A 19413-nucleotide genomic window follows, 5' to 3' on the forward strand; every position below is an offset into this window, starting at 1 on the left:
CTTCCGTCCCCTGATTTGTGTCATGTGGAGGAAGGGCTTGCTTGTGGGCAGCAGGCTCTTAGACACATGCACGGGGAGGGATGGCAGGTCCACCCAGGCCCCTCAGGGGCCTTGTTTCAGAAGAAGGCCCTTCCCCTACTGGGGAAGCTGGGAAGGAAGGCTGGCTCAATGTGAATGTTCAGGATCGGCAGAGGAGAGGACTGCGGGGAAGGGGGAAATTGATTGTTTGTAAGCTTCTTAAGAAGTACAGGGTGAAGGTCACACTCAGCTTTATATTTTCAGTGGTGCCAACCACCAGACTACATGGAGGAAGACAAAGGAATGAACAGGTTCCTACTTCTTGGGTAATGACTAGAAAAAAAGCCGAACAGATCAAGGAAGCTGGTGTGACGGTGGAAGAGCCGGGGAGGGGTCAATGCCACAGAGCAAGTGCTGCAGGGGTCAGCGCATTCCAAATTCCACGCCCAGCCCCCCAGCGGAGCCCTGCAGTTAGGAGGGAGAGGAGCTGCCTGGGAGCAGCTCAGCATGAGGATGGTTCTGTGAAACAATAGACTCATCTCCTTCTGGGGGAGGCGTATAATCCTGTCAGACATAGCCGTACTAAACGATAACGCATTTGGGGTGATTTTTAATTTCTTCTTTATTTTTTAAAAAAGCATTTTTTATGTTTTTTTTTTTTTCCTTCAAAAACTTCTCCAATACATAAAAAAAATTTCCCGCCCCTTAGCACTTCTTTCTTGCCTCCTTCTCTCCTGCTCCTGGTGCCATCTGCCTACAAGACCCTGATGACGAAACCTTCTCAGATGGAGATCAGGAAGCTGGAGGGGGTTGAGGGTTTGAAGGAAGGTGGTTACTGGTCAAAAGGAGAAGTTGATTTGCACAAAAATATAAACCATGGAGGGTGAGACCAGCACATACACGAATGGATTGATCTACAATCCACATAGAAAAAAATAGACCCCAATTGTCATTTTACATTTGCAATATTATACAAAATAATATATATTTTTTAAACAACACATGCACACACACATACACACACATACACACACAAACACACACAAGGTGCCAGTAGCCCCTCTGCACTTCTGCTTGTGGGGACAGGGGTGTCAGTAGGCGAAGATGACGTGATAGGTGACCTGGTGGCCGTTGTCCCAGGCATAGAGCAGGCGGTCCTTGGGGTTGTAGTCTATCTGGGTGGTGTAGGAGTACTCATTCTCAAACAGCAGCCTGGGGACGATCTGGGTGTTGGTGTGGGTGTCGAAGGCGTAGGAGATGTTGGCGTTGCGCTGGTTGTGGCTGTCCACGGCGTACAGCACCCCGCAGATGACAAAGCAGTTGCCGTAGAGGTTCCTCCGGAGCCCCGTGCGCCACGTGGTCTCCTTCTGCGTGCTCAGGTCCACGGCGTTGAGCTTGCTCAGCACGATGACCTCCTGGCTGAAGCCCTCGTCGTCCAGGGCAGGGTAGATGAGCCACAGCCCATTCTCGTCCACAGCAAAGTCCACGTCCGAGTGGCCCTGCCACCGCCAGGGCGTGGCCTCCTCATAGGCTACATCGTGGAGCATGGCCCAGGCGGCCACGTAGCGCTGCTTCAGGTCGTACTTGATGATGTTGCGGGTGAAGGCCCGGTTGTAGTAGAAGGCACCGTTGTACACCACGTGGCCCGTGCCAATCCAGCTGTAGGGGAGCTTGTAGGAATTGCTCCAGCGACCTGTGGGCGTGAGAAGGCGGGAGGCTTCAGGGCGATGGTGCAGTGACAGCCGCCAGGCGGGGAGGGCGGGGGCGCATCCCAAAGGGAGGGGCTGCGCCATGGGCTTGGGGTCTGGAACCCTGGGTTTGTGACTTGGCTCTGCCACGTCCTACTTGTGTGAGGCACCCTCATCTGTCATTTATAAATGACAATTCCTGCTCCCCTCATTGAGCTACTACAAGGATCCAGATGCTAACATACATGAACATGGTTTGTAAACAGTCAAGGGCCACGGGAAAGGGAAGATGTATTACTGCTGTCTTCTGGACCGGACTTCAGGTTGTCCCATGTCTCAGGGGCTGGAAGATGAAAGGGGGTGTGGAAGAGGGACATCCTGTTGCTAGAAGTGCCCTTTACCATCAGAAGAAGGTTTTGCCCTTCTTTCCCACTGTCTCCACCTCGGGTGATCTGGTCATGTTTAAAACAGAGGACAGCGGGGAAGGAAGACCCGCCCTTGAGCTGGACCTGTAGCGCATACCTTGTTTGAAGTTCTCCAGGTTCCGGAACTCTACCAGGGTGTTGCCATAGTAATAGTTGGTTACGTAAATCCGCTCATCTTTGGCCAAGGGGTCCTTCATCCAGGCCCCCTCATTCCGCCCATACGTGTTCTGTGTAATCGGCCCTGTGATGGTGGAGAGGGTGTCCTTGCACCTTCCTGATGGGGGAGAGGGGGATGGAGGGGTTAGGCTGATCAAAGAATGCCCCACCCCTAGGACCCTTGCAGGCTGCCCGTCCTGGAGTCTGAACCCCTCCACAGGCTTCTACAGTCCTGGGTAACCAACCTACCACCAGATGTTTGCTCAGCATCCTCCCTTGCTGTTCCTCTCATCTATCCGAGATGTGCTCAGCCACTCAATTGTGTCCGACTCTTTGGGATCCCGTGGGCTGTAGCCCACCAGGCTCCTCTGTCCATGGGATTCTTCAGGCAAGGATACTGGAGTCGGGTGCCATCTCTGACACCAAGAGATTTTCCCGACCCAGGGATCGAACCTGCATCTCATCTGTCTCCTGCATTGGCAGCCAGGCTCTTTGCCACTAGCACCACCAGGGAAGCTCCCTCTTTATCCTATAGCCTACTCTTACGAAGCCGTCTACTGCCACCATCCTGGGCCACATTCATGCCACCACGCTTTGCTCCTGCTGACCTCTTCTCAGTCCTACAAACTCATCCCTCAGGGATCTAAGCTCCCATGTGCTTTTCTGACACCACTTTCTCCGTCTGAAAAACCATTCTATCCCCCACTGGATGGATCCTGCTCCCACAGTATCGTGAATGCACCTCTCTTATGGGACAGGTCCCCTTCTCTTTCGACAATGCTTGTGCATCTCTGTCCGGATTCAATGCCCATCCCCACCTCAAGCATGAACCCCAGGGGGAGGAGTGGCTGTCCCTTTTGTGTCCTTGCTCCTCAGAGCACAGTGTCTACAGGCTGTGGGCCCTGGGCAGCTGCTCTGAAACCTGGGTAAATACACGGCAGCATGAGAAAGCTGGCCAGAGGAGGGGACCCTGCCAGACCAGGAGCACAGAGCTTCCCAGCCACGGGGTGGCCCAAGGCGGTTGGCCCAGACCAGCAGCAGAGAGCAGGCCTGCCTGTGCAGTGGGCGCCATGTCCCTGAGGCCCACCTGCTGGGCCCAAGAGAGCTGTCCTCAAGCCTACGCCCCTGTGAGCAGGGTGCCTGGACCCCATTCTGGGAATTGGAGAGGCCTGGGACCGAGTTCCCACATAACGAGCTTGTTCTGGGCTGTAGGAGCCTCCTTCAAAGGTCAGGTCTGCTTTAGCAGGACAGGCACTCTGCCATGCCCTCCTGAGTGACCCCCTGAGAAGTCCTCAAAGGCCACTAGAATCACGTGTGTGTGTGTGTGTGTGTGTGCTCAGTTGCTCAGTCGTGTTCGACTCTTTACGATCCCACAGACTGTAGCCCGCCAGGCCCCTCTGTCCATGGGATTCTCCAGGCAAGAATACTGGAGTGGGTTGCTGTTTCCTCCTCCAGGGGATCTTCCTGCCCAAGGGATCACAACCCCATCTCTTGCATCTCCTGCATTGGCAGGCGGATTCTCTACCACTGTGCCACCTGCGAAGCCCCATAGACATGCTGGGTTCTAAATCAAATCGAAAGCCTGCCTGCAATGCTTACTATGCAGTATTATTATATTGAACATGGCCCCGAATGATACTAAAATAATGTGACCACTTACTGAGAGCATGTCTTTTTGCTCTTTTTGTCTCTGCACTAATGGGTTATGAAGGAGACGGGAAGAGAGGGATGTGGGAAGAGCTGATTAACCCAGCTTTTACAACTTCCTCCTCCTCTCTGGTGGCTTAGATGATAAGAATCCGCCTACAATGTAGAAGACCTGGGTTCGATCCCTGGGTCAGGAAGATCCCCTGGAGAAGGGAATGGCTACGCACTCCAGTATTCTTATCAGGAGAATTCCATGGACAGAGAAACCTGCTGGGCTACAGTCCATGGGGTCACAGAGAGTCGGACATGAATGAGCAGCTAACACTGTGACTTTACACTCTTCCTCCTCCTGGCAGCTGGGACCAGCAGAGCACCCCCTCCCCAGCCTGCCATCACACTGGCTCACAGCTGGGCAGCAGTGATGAGCGGGATCTGCCCCTGACACTCACACAAGACCAAAGAGCAGATTCAGGGCCCTCTCAACTCCAGGCCACCCCTGTTTCCAAACTGTTCCAATCTGTTCCATCCCTCCTGCTCCCCCATTAGTGGTCTGAGCTGGCAGGACAGGGGCAGGCGCTGTGCCCTTGGCCCTGCGCCTGGGGCAGCCAGGCGTCTGAAAGCAGGATAAACATTGTTTCCCAGGCAGGCCGCACAGTTGGGTGCAATTGGCAGGGTTCAGGCATCTCTGTGTGGGGTTTATTAGGTCCTGGTCTGACAGAGAGGGGATGGTTTTGGTCTCTGTAAGACAAACAACAGAGCCTACCAGCCAAAGCCTCATTCCCCCACAACTGAGCTCATCTGCTCAAGACAATAAAACAGAAGAAGCTGGCTGGGCCTGGGCAGCAGAGTTCTGATGGAAAATATCTCATTCCCTGGCGCTGAGTGGGACCCTGGCTGCCAGCGGAGAAGCTGTGCTTCCTCAGAACTAAGGTGAGCGCTAGCGTGCCATGCCCAGAGAGGGGCATTTTTACTTGCCCGCTTCCCCTGGAAAAGCCCACTGAGAACCCAACTCCCTGCATCAGAGGCAGAGCCCAGGCAATACCCAGAGCCTCGCAAGTGGCTGGGAGAGGCCAGGAGTTTCTGTCAGGGGCTCTATGGCTATGCCACCTTCCTGCCCGGATGCGGAAACTGCAGATGAGCTCTTGGAAACTGGGACTCATCTAAGCTTCAATGCACTGCATTGCCCCAGGCAGCTTCCAAACCCCTACAGGGTTCTGTCTCAGCACTAAGGCTCTGCGGTGATAGGGCCTTAATGTGAAGTTAGAGAACGTGCCCTCCCACCGATTTGCAGCCAGAGGTCTGGCATTGCTCTTGGTCCTGCTACAGACCCCCGAGGGCTATGTTACAGACCCCCGAGGGCTGTGTTACAGAGCTTTCATTTCTTCCACAGAAAAACAGACAAAATATATGCCCTCCCTACATCATGAGCACACTTGGAGAATGCACTCTGATGATGGTATGGCAAGCTGAGTGTTGTCTTCCAAAGGTATCCAACTCTTAATCCTGGAACCTGTGAACGGGACTACATATGGCAAAAGAGAGTTTGCCAACATGATTACATCAGGGATGCTGTGATGGAGGGAGGCCAGGGGATGGGGGAGACTAGCCTGTGTTATTCAGAGGGGTCCTAATCACAGTCATAAGTATCCTCGTAGTAGGGAGGCAGAGGGAGATTTGACTGCGGAAGAGGAGGCAACCTGAAGATGGAAGCAAAAGAAGGATGATGAGGAGGCCCCAAGCCAAGGAGTGCGGGCAGCCACCTGAGACTAGAAAAAGCAAAGACTGGACCATCCCTTGGAGCCTCAGGAAACAACCAGTCTCCTGACAGCTTGATTTTAGCCCTGAAAGACTCATTTCAGCCTTCTAGCCTCCAGAACATTCGAGAATAAATTTCTATTGTTTAAGCCATTAAGTTTGTGGTAATTTGTTACAGGAGGCATAGGAAACTAAAACAGATGGAGTCTGCTTCTGGAGTCAAGCATCTTTATTTCTGTAGGAAGAAGGGACACCCAGGACCTCAGGATGTATCACCATATGCCCTCAGATAGAGCAAATGCCAGCAACACACAGTGGGGTGCAGCACAGGCAGAAACAAAGTGATGGGTGTGTGTGGCCTGGGAGCCTGTGAAGACAGGTCCAAGGGGGGCCGGCAAGCCACGAGGCCCAGGCCCATCACTACGGTCAGAGTCTGGGGCTGTTACGATGCTCGCACCCTTGGCAGCAAACTGTCAGCCCTGGAGAGAAGAAGCCATGTGTTTATTCCTTTTCAAGGGTAATGAGAGAAAGAAGGGAGACAGTTCAAAGGCACCGTGGAGAAAAGAGAATGCTTCTGCCTGCAGCTCAGAAGTTCTCCCCCAAAGTATGGTGACAGGGAACATTTCCTAAGCTGTCTCTATGTACTAACTCATCTCATCATCAGTGGTCCTGGGAGACAGCTGGCCCTGCTTCAAAGATTCCCAGGCTCTGGGGATGGGATGGGGAGGGAGAGGGTGCAAGATGGGGAACACATGTACACCCGTGGCGGATCCATGTCAATGTATGGCAAAACCAATACAATATTGTAAAGTAATTAGCCTCCAAAAAAAAAATAATAATAATAATTAAATTTAATTTTTTAAAAAAGATGGCAGACAGCATATATAATAGGCCTTCCTCCTGCCTAAAATGCTATGAAGTCATGACAAATTTGATATGATAAATTAGCATGCTTCATTTTTAAAATAATCTTTTGATCTCTCTCTTCCGTAAGTGGTTGCCCAAGTGATGTGGTCACTTGGAGTACTTGAAGATATGATAATTCTCTTTCAGGAGAGCACGTATATAATGTATAAAAATTTTGCTATTATAATTAAAACCGCCACTTGAGAGGAAATGAATGATTTTGCTGTAGCTGAACCAAATGTGTTAGATGATTAAACCTCCTGCAAAGGAGATTTATGCACAGAGAGGGTTCCTTCTTTATAGAAGTTAACTATGGTAAATACCTACCATTTTTCATAATTTCACCTTCTCCGGTGAAAAGATTTTTTATTTGTCCCTTCAACAACTTAAGTAAAATGTAGAAGTTCTAGCCCTACTTGACTAAAACAAAACAATAACAACAAAAATAACTTGGAGGGAAAATGTTTCTGTGGGCCAGAAACATTTCTATCATAGTGCTTTCTAAATTTCTTTATTTGCAGATGGGGTAGCCCTCACATGTAAAATACCATCTATGAACCAGGAATAGAGGATAGAGACAGGACCGCGAAATCAACCTGTTGGTCCCAAACTCATTCTCTAGTGTTTTACCCTTTGCTGTTGTTCAGTTGCTAAATTATGTTCAACTCTTTGCAACCTGATGGATGGTACAGCAGTCTTCCCTGTCCTTCACTGTCTCCTAGAGTCTGCTCAAATTCATGTCCACTGAGTCGATGATGCTAGCCAACCATCTTGTCCTGTTTTTTCCTTAAGCTCCGGTTGTATTTGAAATAGTTTCCCCCTGATATCTGTGGGGGATTGGTTCCAGGAGTCCTGATGGATAATAAAATTTGCAGAGACTCAAGACCATCATGTAAAATGTCTCAGGACAATGAATACAGTGCAGCTTCCACATGTCAGAGTTACTCATCCTCAGATTCAACCAACTATGGTCCGAGGATACAGAAGGCCATTTGAGTGCATTTCTTTGAAGCTAAAGGACATCTTGCCTTATCTATTATATGTATTATCTTCTAAAATGTTTATAGGTTAACAACAACAAAAAAAAGGTTCCCAGGGTCTGATGGGGCTTTTCCTCTCAGCACATCAAGCTGCTCAATCTTGCCATCTAACACAAAGAAGTCAGCACACAAGAGGCCCCCTCCGCCCTCTAGGGCTCCCAGCTGTGGCTGTCACGTGGCAGGCCTCCCCTGCAGGGTGGAGCAGCCCCGACACACTCCTCTGCCCCTCCCCGATGGCTGCCTTAACGCTTGCGCAGTGAGCAGTGTCCACTGGGGATGCTCTCTGGCCCTTTCATCCTAGCCAAGCCTGTCTTGTGCACCCGCCCCCCCCGCACACACTCGGTTTTCCTGCCCGTCTCTCCTGGTTCCCACTCGCCGCCCAGGTCAGACTGTCTTTGGCTGGTTCTCTCTTCTGCCCACCTTTCAGATGTCACCTCTCAGAGCCCCAGCTTCAGCCCCTCGTCTTCCTCTTCCTGCGCTCCCTGGGCACACTTGGCTGTCACTCAGCCCAGACTTTGTTTCTGAGTGCCAGGTGGCCACCCCCTTATGAGACCCTTCCCTCCTGAGTGCCCTCCTGATTCCTCAAACTTAATGGATTCAAAAAGGAATTCATTTGCTTCAGTTCACAGCCCTCTCCTCCTACACTTCCTGTCCGGGAGAAAGGCACGGCGCACCATTCTCCAAGCCGAGAGTCTTGGTTCTCCCTGCTGTCCACCTCTCCACGCATGGCCCCGTTGGCCTCCGTCTCCCACCTCTTCACTTCTCAGCTCTTCCACTCCACCTCTGTGCTTAGCTTAGACCTCACTGTCCCTCGCCCGGATCACTCCAGTTACACTGGATGCTATGGCTCATCTCTAACCCCTTCTAACCCATCCACCGCCTGCCCCCAGAAGTCCTGAGCTGCTTTTCTGCTTAAACCCTTAACTCACCATCACCAACTGCTGCAGGAAGCCCTAGGTCCTACCCCAGGACATCAGCCCCCCTTCAATGCCATCACTTCTTGCCATCTCCCCTCAATCAGAGTTCTCAAACTCAAATGCCTCTCGGGGCCAGGTGCGATGGAAATGGGTGAAGCAGGCTGAGTATAAAAGGATGAGTAACAACAGAGACGGGTGGACTGGAAGAGCAGCTGACCTAAGGCATTCGAGTTTAAGGTTGACAAGACATCTTGGGGGTGCATTTGGCCCTCGGGTTGCCAGCTTTGAGATCTCTTGCCCATACCTAACTGCTCATACTCGCCATGGTGCCATGCCTGGAGGTAGCTTCATGGACAGGTGAACCGGGCAATCACCTTTTTAAAGCTCTGCTATTGCCATCTTGTAATTCTTAATCATTTTAGTTTGGATTTTTATTTTATAGTCAGAGTCTAATAGGACAATGGGGCCTGTGCTTGAGCAGAGGACACAGTACATGTGCCCCCCTTCCTATGGCCCATTTGCGTGCAGGGGACACCGGTGGGCCCACTGCTCGTTCGGTTACAGTGACATCCAGAGATTCAGACAAAGCAGGTGTGTTGTCCCGGTGACTGAGTGCACAGGGCATCACAGCCCCAGAGGCCACACTTGCCATTCTAAACAGAACCTTGAATGCAGAAAGAAGGCAGCGGTATGCTAGGAACCATATGTAACCAAGTAATCCCATTATATTCTTTCTTACTTGTGTTATTTCCTTGGAGCAGACAATAACTCATGCTGAAAATGTTATAGATGAGGGAAAGATAGGGCAACTCACAGTTCCTTTTCTTTTGTTCAGGGAGCCGAATGTAGGGAGTGGGGGAAGATTGTGAGCATATTAAGAAGAGAAACAGATGAGTTTGTTTTGTGCCGCATTTTCACTGGTCTGCTTGAAACAAATTACACAGAAACATAGGAGCCGTGAAGAACAAACTGTATCATCTTGGTGGACTCCACACACGAGTTAAATGATCTTACCTTTGCATTGAAAACTGGTAGTGCACAATATAAACATGAATGATAAAATTCACGCCAGTTATTTAACTTTTTAAAAAAATATTTCTTTACTTACAATGGCATGAAGTAGCAAAGAAAAAACAAGTGAAAGAGAGAAAGTCAGAGAAGAAAGGAAACGGCTTTATATTCACTATCTTCAATGACACTTTCCATCTTGCTTTTTGAACTGGGGCTCCATGTTTTCATTTTGCACTGGGCTCAACAAAATGTGTAGTCAGCCCTAACTAAACTGGTCCACTGCTGGGGCTCTTGTTGACTCTGGTCCTTCTTATTGCAATGCCACCTTTCTTCCTGGCTGGTTTTGTCTCATCCCTCAAGACATCTAGGTCAACTTCTCTTTCCAGAAGAGAGCCCCTCTGACCGCAAAGCACTCTGTGCTCACCCCCCCTGAGTTGAAACTGGGTTTGCCAGGTGGCTCAGTGGTAATCAATTTACCTGCCAATGCAGGAGCCACAGGAGATGTGGGTTCAAACCCTGGGTTGGGAAGATCACCTGGAGGAGGAAATGGCAATGCACTCCAGTTTTCTTGCCTGGAGAATCCCATGGACAGAAGAGCCTGGCGGTCTACAGTCCACGGGGTCACAGAGTCAGGCATGAATGAACGGCTGAATGCTACCCACCACCTGAACTGAAACTGTGTTTCTGGGTCTCATAGACGAGCTTGTGCACAACTCCAGGTCGGGGACCCTGCCTCACCTGCTTTTGTAGGACCAACACCTACAGCGCCTGCACATCGTCAACACTCAGTACTGTCCTTCAACTGAGTACTGACAAAAGAGTGTGCTCCTCTGCTTATAACCTTCTCTAACACCTTTAGATCGAAGTCCTCATGTCTTACTCCCTTCATCATCAGGCCCTCTCCCTTATGTCTCCTGGTCTGTGCCAGCACCGTGGGAGCCCTTCAAAACCCCTGCAGAGGCTCACGCTGTCAGCTCTGCCCTGGTGACCACACCTGGAGATGGGGCTCCACAGTCAGAACCAGAGACAGCCTGCCCTGGACCACATTCCTTGCCAGACCTGTCCACTCTAGTCCCTGCAGCCCCTCCTGGTGACACCTCCGTGGAAGTGGCCAGCGCGGTGGGGCTGGGTGACTCAGGAGTGGCCTGTATCCTTGTAGACAGGCACAGACTCTCCCTTACCCACTTACACGGAGCCGCTCCGCTTTATATTTGTGTTTCTAGGGCCAGCGGCCTCTGTATTCTGACAGAGGCTCCTTGTGGTTTCAGGGGCCTGGTGAGCTGATCAGCAAAGTGAGAGCGGAGTGTCTGTGGAGCTGGGGCTGGGAAAGGTGCCTGTCAAGAGACTCCGGGCAGCCGACGGGACAGTCCTTGGTACTGGGTCTGGGTGCTGCGGAGGCTGCGGCCGGCACCGCCCTGCCTGTGTCGGCGCCACCTTCCTCAGGCCGTCTCGTGCCCACCACCAGCGTGGCCGGCCAGACCTTGGGGGTTGTTACGGCCAGTTACTCTGTGGAAGAGGCGGTCTTCATGGGATCACATTTCTAGGTTCAGCCATGAGGCAGGCTCTCTGGTATCGCTGTCATCCCGACTGTCCTCTTCGCTCCTCCCCGCTCCCCACTCTGCCCCACACCAGCCTCTCCCACAACGCGCATCACAGCCCTTAAGGTCTGGGGCTCTGCAAAGCTGTGGCCATGGGGCACCCATGTTCTCGTCCTCTGTGGCAGCCTGACCAGAGCTCCCCACACCACCGAGGATGGTGACCAGTCCCCTCCCTTCCCTCCTGGAGCCCGGCTCCCATCACTGGTGGTGTTTTTCCTCTCTTGTCCTCGAGCAGCTATGCTTTGGCCAAAAGTTAATCCTAATTTGTTTGTTTCTGCAATTTTTCTGAGCGTCTTACAATTCCCTTGGGGAAACTGGTAGACATTTTAGGGCATCACAAAACCAGGTTTGGAAGCCACAGGATAGGATGTTCCTTCTAAAAGCAGCCCCATTTAAAACCACTCAAACAGCTGACACTCGAAATTGCCAGGCTCATTTAACAGCAAACAACCTTTCGCAGGTAGCAAGTCAGTGGTGTGTGTTGGTTTCAGACAAATGATTCTTATTTAACTGAAGGCTACGTATAGTCTTACTTGGCCAGGCACAGGCAGGCAGGAAGTGTGCTAAGAAGGTTCCAGAAAAGAAATCCCATCCACACTAACAGCAGTCTGAGAGAAGCATGTGGCAGCAATACGTGATTGGAAATGATTCCTGAGAAACCTGCCAAGACTCCACCTGCCTTCTCTCTGTGCCACCTCCTCTTTTCATCCGTTGGCGTTTGAAGAAGCACTTATATCTGTGTCTGTGTCCCTGTGTTTTTTTCCGCAGTAGATACAAGAGGCAAGAATCCCAGATCTTCTGGAAAAAACCCTACAGGCCAGTCTTTAAGCAGAAGCTGACATCCTCTGTGTAAGACAGATGGATAAAGTAGATGTGGCCCATACATACTATGGAATAATACTCAGCTGGTAAAAAGAATGAAATAATGCCATTTGCAGCAACATGGATGGACCTAGAGTTTACCATACGAAGTGAAATAAGTCAGAGAGAGACAAATATCGAAATCTAAAACAAAATGATACAAATGAGCTTATTTACAAAACAGAAACAGAGTCACAGAGAATGAGTTTATAATTATCAGGGGAAAGGTTGAGGGGAAGGGACAATTAGGGAGTATGGGACGTTTACACACTTCTGTATTTAAAACAGATAACTAACAAGGACCTACTGTATATGTGGTACAGGGAACTCTGCTCAATATTCTGTAAGAACCTAAATGGGAAAAGAGTTTGAGTACGAATTGGTATCGATACTTGTATAAATGAATCACTTTGCTGCACACCGGAAACTAACATAACATTGTTAATCAACTATATTCCAATATAAAATAAAAATGAGGAAAAAAGAACCCCAGCTCTTTTGGAAAATCCCCCAGGCCAGTCTTTAAGCAGAAGCTGACGTCCTCTGCTGTATAGTGGCTCAGTTGTGTCCGACTCCTTCGCCACCCCATGGACTCTAGTCCGCCAGGCTCCTCTGTCCGTGGAAGTCCCCAGGCAAGAATACTGGAGTGGGTTGCCATTTCCTTCCCCAGGGGATCTTCCCGACCCAGGGATTGTCTCCTGTGTCTCCTGCATTGGCAAGCGGGTTCTCTAACACTGAGCCCCCAGGGAAGCCCCTCGGTGACAACGTGAACAGAATATTGCACCACAAGAGAAAGTGTATCCCGCGTCCTGCTCCTCTGCCAGGCAAACAACTGCCGGGACACAGGGTTTCTCTTGTCTGGGCATCGGCATCTCAGTCAGGCTAACGAAGGAGGCGGAGTCCTGAGACCTAAGAACTCCAGAAAGATGCACGTCGGAAAAGCGCGCGGGGGCGGGCGACACCCAGGGGAGGCAGGCGGGTTGTGGAGACAGTGGAGAACGCACTGGCTGAAAGTGAAAGTGCGAGTAGCTTAGTCGTGTCTGACTCTGCAACCCTAAGGACTGTGGCCCATCAGGCTCGTCTGTCCATGGCATTCTCCAGGCAAGGATACTGGAGTGGGTAGCCATGCCCTTCTCCAGGGGATCTTCCCATCCCAAGGATCGAACTCAGGTCTCCTGCATTACAGGCAGACTCTTTACTACCTGAGCCTCCGGGGAAGCCCCTCTTCTGCTGGCTAGGAAGTCACCAAGGGAAGAGTTTCCAGCTGGGCAAGCACCATCCCTGGGGACATACAAGGAGTGTGGACCTGCCTGCTGCCTGTACTCCGCCCGTCTGTGCGGGGACAGTGGTGGGCAGCTGGCTACGTTTCTGGAGAAACTGTCCCTGCCATCCAAGTGGTAGATGTGCGGGGGCCCTGGGGAGTGCACACCCCTGGCAGTGGGGAGACGGGGTGCTGGGCTCAGGGTCTGTGGGCCCATGAGCAAGGTCAAGGCTGCCCAGAAGCCGGTGTGGAAGTGGACCCTTTGCTCGGACCCTGGGGCATTCTGCATAAATTGAGCAAGACCCACAGCTTCAGAACTGATTCTCCATGCAGTGAGAAATGGATCTTCTATTCTGGGGTCAGCTTGCTCCCACTGTGACAGTGAAAGGGACGAAAAGAAAAACATTCTTTCCTCCCACCCCAACCTCTGTGGCTCAAGAACTGTCTCCTTGCTTAGCTTCCTCCTGGCCAAGGTTCATGAGATTTTGCCTTGGGGTCCATGTGACTGGACCTTGTTATTACTCTGGGATTTTTTTTTTCACCCAATAAGAATTCCTTGCTATATCACAGTCTGATACACTTACTACAGGATATAACGAGCTACAGTGGAAGCCCAAGAATACTGGAGAGGGTAGCCTATCCCTTCTCCAGCAGATCTTCCTGACCCAGGAATCAAACTGGGGTCCCCTGCATTGCAGGAGGGTTCTTCACCAACTGAGCTATCAGGGATTCCCAATTGAAGCAGCAATCTTTAGTAAATTTCTAATTTATGAGACCCCCAGAAGGGCAGAGATTTGGCCAAGGTCACACAGCTCTCTGCAGCAGGGACTAGGCTACAACCAGGCGTCTGGCGGCTGGTAGGTGCTCCTACCAACATCTGTCTGGCATGGCTGGCACCTCATCCTGAGGAGGAACTGGGAAAGAGGCTGCCAAGGGGGCTGAAAATGGGAAGGGAAAGAAAGGTATAAATGCAAATCGCATCTCTGTCAAATTAAGTTATTTTTAATGAAATTACTATTCATTCGGAGAAGGCAATGGCACCCCACTCCAGCACTCTTGCCTGGAAAACCCCATGGACAGAGGAGCCTGGTAGGCTGCAGTCCATGGGGTCGCGAAGAGTCGGACACGATTGAGCAACTTCACTTTCACTTTTTACTTTCATGCATTGGAGAAGGAAATGGCAACCCACTCCAGTGTTCTTGCCTGGAGGATCCCAGGGACAGTGAAGCCTGATGGGCTGTCGTCTATGGGGGTGCACAGACTCGGACACGACTGAAGCGACTTAGCAGCAGTGTTATTTTTCCATCAGTATTGATGGTGACTTAATGAACGTTTAAGTCTTTTTGAAAAAGCCATCAGTGGCCAAGTCCCACTTCCTTTCCTAGTTGCACCCCTTCCCCCCCATCCCCACCCACAGAAACACACACACACACGTTCACGTTTCACTGTTCTCAGAGTCATCTTACGGCCATGGAGCGCCCAGGCACAGAACAGGCTATATTCTCTGTTTCTGGAACACACCCTGTTCAGTTAGACCTACCCAGTCAGAAGACTTTCCTTTTCCACTTAGCAAACTCCTGTTGATCCTTCAAAACTCAGCTCAAAGGATACCTTCTTAGAAAAGCTTTCCCAGCCTTCTTAGCTGCCAGGCAACCTGCTGCTCCCTCTGCCCCTGTCTCTCCACTCCCCTGTGACGTCATTTATCACACGATGCCATGATGTTCCCATGCTTTCTAAGGCCAGGGGCTAATGAGATTTGTTCCCTGGGGCTCACTATTTCCCTGATCCGTCCTCTAATACTCTGGGATCCCCCTGCCTACACACACATAAGAATCTCTTGTTAGTTCATGGCCTGGTAAACATCCTGCAGAAAATGTAGTCATCACCAAACAACCAAATATCCAACACCCATCACAAAGCCTAGTGCACCAGCATTTGACAAATGTTTATAAAATGGCACATTTTGAATATAGACCCTAGATGTTAAAACTGATCATTGCCCAAGGCATAACTCCACTTGCCTTTCTTTATGAAGTGGTTGGAGCATCTGACTCCCCCCTCTCCTTTCAAGCTATTTCCAGGCTCAGCCTTTGACTTGAGCAGGAGACCCAAGCCAGGTGGAGTGGACTCACCTATGACGTTCCGTATGTCATCTTCTTCCTCGGGGCTCAGGGTGGGGCCAGGGGGCACGGTGCCCTGCGCGGCAGTAGAGTCTTTCCCTGGTGAGTCTGTCCTGACTGGAGGCGGAGGCACTGGGGCTGCGTGCGTCGCCTCCACAAACGCATCCTCAGGGGCCACTGACGGAGGAGCTGAGGCTGGTGGTCGCTGGGTGGCTGTGCGGGCCACGGTGGTGGCTGGTACCTGAGTAAAAGGTGTAGGGACTGCCTCCCCCATGGGATCTGGAGACGCTGAGGTCGTCGGGAGCGGTGTTGAGAATTGTTCGACTGAGGCGGAGACTGTAGGGTCAGGGGCGCTGGGAGCTGAGGTGGAGGCCGGCGGCCGGGCGGAGGGCAGGGCTGTGGTCGGAGGGCCAGCACTGGTGGCGCCAGCATCAGCTGTCACAGCGGCACTGTGCCCGGTGGCTGCTGGCCTCCGGGTGGTGCTGGTCAGCAGCTGGTTGTGTCTCAGAAGCTGATCTTCAATCAGCAAATCCATTCCGTGTTCACCACTGAAAAATTCGTCTTCTGGGAAACAAACACAGGTGCCTTTGTGACTCAGGAGTCAGCACCATGTGGTATGTGGCAGATTAATGATACCCTGATTTATTATTTTTTTATTTTTTAAATTAATTAATTAATTTTAATTGGGGATGATTACTTTACAATATTGTGATGGCTTTTGCCACCCATCATGAACCGGCCATAGGATACCCTGTTTCAAAGTGGAGCCCAGGTGGGATCTAGAAGAAGAAGGTGACAGGAGCACATATGGAAGCATTTCCTGGAGGGTCTCTCTGAACAGTCTGCCTCCACCCACCACCCAGGGACCACAGCCAAGGGCTACAAAACCTGGGAGGAAGTTAGTCACTCACTCAGTAGTTATCAATGGAGCACGTACAGCAGCGAGCCTTCACGGAGCTTCTGTCTAATGGTGGAGACGCCAAACATTAGACAGACTGTCTCCTTGAAGGTGTTACGAGGAAAGGTCTAGTAGGGTGAGCGGAAGTGGGGGGATGGGAAACTTGCAGTCATGGATAAGTGGTCAAGATGAGACTCAGTGGGATGGGGAGAGGAGCAGAGGCTTGAAGGAGTGCGGGGGGTAACCAAGCAGGTGACGGGGGAGGAGTATTCTAGGGAGAAACAGCAGCAGCGCAAAGGCCCTGGGGCCGGAACACAGCTGCTGAGGCTGAGGAGCAGTGAGGTGGGCAGAGGTCAGAGGGAACACAGCCAGGTCATGGAGGGCTTGGCTGCTGTGTTTGGACTTCAGTTTTTATCCTGCGTGAAATGGGGGAGTCTTCAGGGTTTTGAGCAGAAAAGGAATACTAAGATGGAGTGTTTTCTTAGGACACAAAGAGGTCTAACCACAAAAGACATAATTGGTCAACTGGATTTTATCTGCTCATCAAAAACATCATTAAAGAACTAAAGATACAAGCCATGGGCAGAATAAAATATTAGTATCTGCAATACAAAGGATTTGTCCCAGAATATAAAAACCCCACAAATCCATTATTTATTTTGGCCATGTTGAGTGGCTTGTGGGATCTCCATTCCTTGACAAGGGATTGAACCTGGGCCACAGGAGTGAACGCTCCAAATCCTAACCACTAGACCACCAGGGAACCCCACAAATCAATAAATTAAAATGTTACACAGTTAAAAATGGGCAAACTGATTATGCCAGCGACTAGGGGAGCAGAATCTATCAGGAGGCAGCTGAGGGGGACCGGATGGGAGGAAGCAGCATAGCAGGGAGAGGGAAGAGCTGGGCCTCCTGGGTGCTGGGCAGGGACAGATAGACGAAAAGGAGGGGCCGGTGGCAGGGAAGAGCCCAGGAAGAGGAAGTGTAGGGGAAACAAGATGAAGATGAGGTGAAAAGGAGTATCTATTTTCTGTGAAAGAGTGAGAAGGAAAGAGTGAAAGGGTAGGTGCTACAGTCTCGGTCAGGAAGCCCAGGGTCCCCCGAGAAAGAGCAGGCGGGAGAGGCCACTGTGTGTCTCTGAGTGGGTCACCCCTCCATGCCTCAGTGTGTGCATTTGAGAACGGGGGCACTGAGGCCCCTTCCGGCTCAGCCACACTCCGCCTTGTGGTCCTCTGCAGGCCCAGAGAAGGCAAGTGACTTGCCCCAGGGTGCTCAGCAAGCTGTGAGGAAAGGCAGGAAGGACTCTGGATAATTTGTAACTGCAGGTAATTCTCAGGTAACCAGGCTGGCTCTGCGGGGCCACAGTAGTAACCAAACTGCCGAAGGCGGGTGTGGCTCGCGGGAAATGCCCCTCCAGAGTCCAAATGGTGACTCCCTCCCTGCCCTGCCTCTGGGGGGCCGCCCTGCTGACCCCAACTCACGATGCTCTTCGATGTCATTCTCTTCCTCAGGGTCCTTGGCTTTGTAGTAGGTGATGCCCCGGATTACGGTGGGCCTGGAGGCTGGCCGGCCCCTCAGGTGGACCTGTCTCTGCAGGGGTCGCTGTGGCTTCACCACCTCTGGCGGAGCCAGTGGCCGCGTCTGCAGGAGCTTGATGGATTTGATCTGTTGGGACACGGTTTCTTCCTGCAGAAACCTCTCTTCATACTGCTCCTCAGAGGGGACACAAGGGAAGGTCAGGCTACTGGTCAGACAGGCAGGGGTCAGGCAGAGGCAATGCTAGAGTCAAGGCCATCCTAGTCACAACAGCTAATCCTAAAAGCACTTCCTAAGCCAGGCACTGTTCATCTTCTTGTCAGCCCCATCAGGGATGAACCATTTTTAATCATTCCCATTTACAAATTGGAAAACTGAGGCACAGGGAGGTTACGTAAATCACCCAAGGTCCCACAGCAGGTAAGTGGTAGAGGCAGGATTTGAACCCAGGCAATGGCACCCACTCCAGTACTCTTGCCTGGAAAACCCCACGGACAGAGGAGCCTGGTGGGCTGCAGTCCATGGGGTCGCGAAGAGTCGGACACAACTGAGCGACTTCCCTTTCACTTTTCACTTTCCTGCATTGGAGAAGGAAATGGCAGCCCACTCCAGTGTTCCTGCCTGGAGAATCCCAGGGATGGCAGAGCCTGGTGGGCTGCCGTCTGTGGGGTTGCACAGAGTCGGACACGACTGAAGCGACTTAGCAGCAGCAGCAGCAGCAGTCTGACTCTAGACTCTGACTTTAACCTCCATGCTATACTTCCCAGAGAGTGCAGCTGTCCTCTCAGCTCTGGCCTAGAGATGCTGGGTGCCTCAGATCTCATGCAGTTGTTGTAATGAAATCTATGTGGTTGGAACATGAAGTGTGTTAGTCATGCAGTCGTGTCTGACTCTTTGTGACCCCATAAACTGTAGCCTGCCAGGCTTTTCTGTCCATGGGATTTTCCAGGCAAGATTACTAGAGTGGGTTGCCATTCCCTTTTCCAGGGGATCTTCCCGACCCAGGGATGGAACCTGGGTCTCCTTCATTGTAGGCAGATTCCTTACCATCTGAGCCACCAGCGAATCCTGGCATAAGAAGGCTGAGGGCTAAGATGCACACCTCAGGATAAGGCATGACTGCTTTTCCTTGTGCTGTTGGAACAAACTGCCCCAAGCCCTCCCTAATGCAGAATAAAGTCCAAAGTCCTTGACCTGGCACTGAGAACTCAAAGTGACTTGACCCAGCTCAGCCTTCTTCTCTCTTGCTCCACCCCCAGGCTCCCCACCCTTGGTATTCCAGGCACTTGGGTGACTCCTGAACTGCTTGGCTCTCCCAAACTGCTGGGTCTTTGCTCAGATTGTTTTCTCTGTCTGGAAGGCCACTCCCCTCCCCCCATATAGCCATTTATTGAAATCTACCCACTTTTTAAGGCCTGGTTAAAATCTCAGGACCCCAAGGAAATACTCCCAAACCTTTTCATTTAGAATTAATCTTTCCCAATCCTTACTTTGCAGCAGAAACTTCTAAGTGACTATCCAAACACCCTGCTTCCTTTTCCTAACTTAATGAGAAACTGGTTTTGTGGGAGTG

General features: G+C 51.3%; 1 protein-coding gene across 3 annotated transcripts in view; it reads right to left on the reverse strand.

Annotated features, from left to right (window-relative positions):
- Positions 1-622: 622 nt before the first annotated feature.
- Positions 623-19413, reverse strand: part of OLFML2B (olfactomedin like 2B) — a 48867-nt gene continuing 30076 nt past the window's right edge. Inside the window, exons 5-8 of one of the 3 annotated variants that reach the window (XM_069547191.1) lie at positions 17786-18011; positions 15416-15967; positions 2229-2405; positions 623-1711 (exon numbers count right to left, since the gene is read on the reverse strand). In XM_069547191.1, the coding sequence (XP_069403292.1) occupies positions 1110-1711; positions 2229-2405; positions 15416-15967; positions 17786-18011 (1557 nt within the window). In that variant the 3' untranslated portion in view covers positions 623-1109. Of the gene's footprint in view, positions 1712-2228; positions 2406-15415; positions 15968-17785; positions 18018-19413 lie in introns of all 3 variants that reach the window. The other 2 variants (XM_069547181.1, XM_069547173.1) reach the window with 2 other exon arrangements.

This window comes from Ovis canadensis, chromosome 1 (assembly GCF_042477335.2).
Source record: "Ovis canadensis isolate MfBH-ARS-UI-01 breed Bighorn chromosome 1, ARS-UI_OviCan_v2, whole genome shotgun sequence".
NCBI classification, from domain to species: domain Eukaryota; kingdom Metazoa; phylum Chordata; class Mammalia; order Artiodactyla; family Bovidae; genus Ovis; species Ovis canadensis.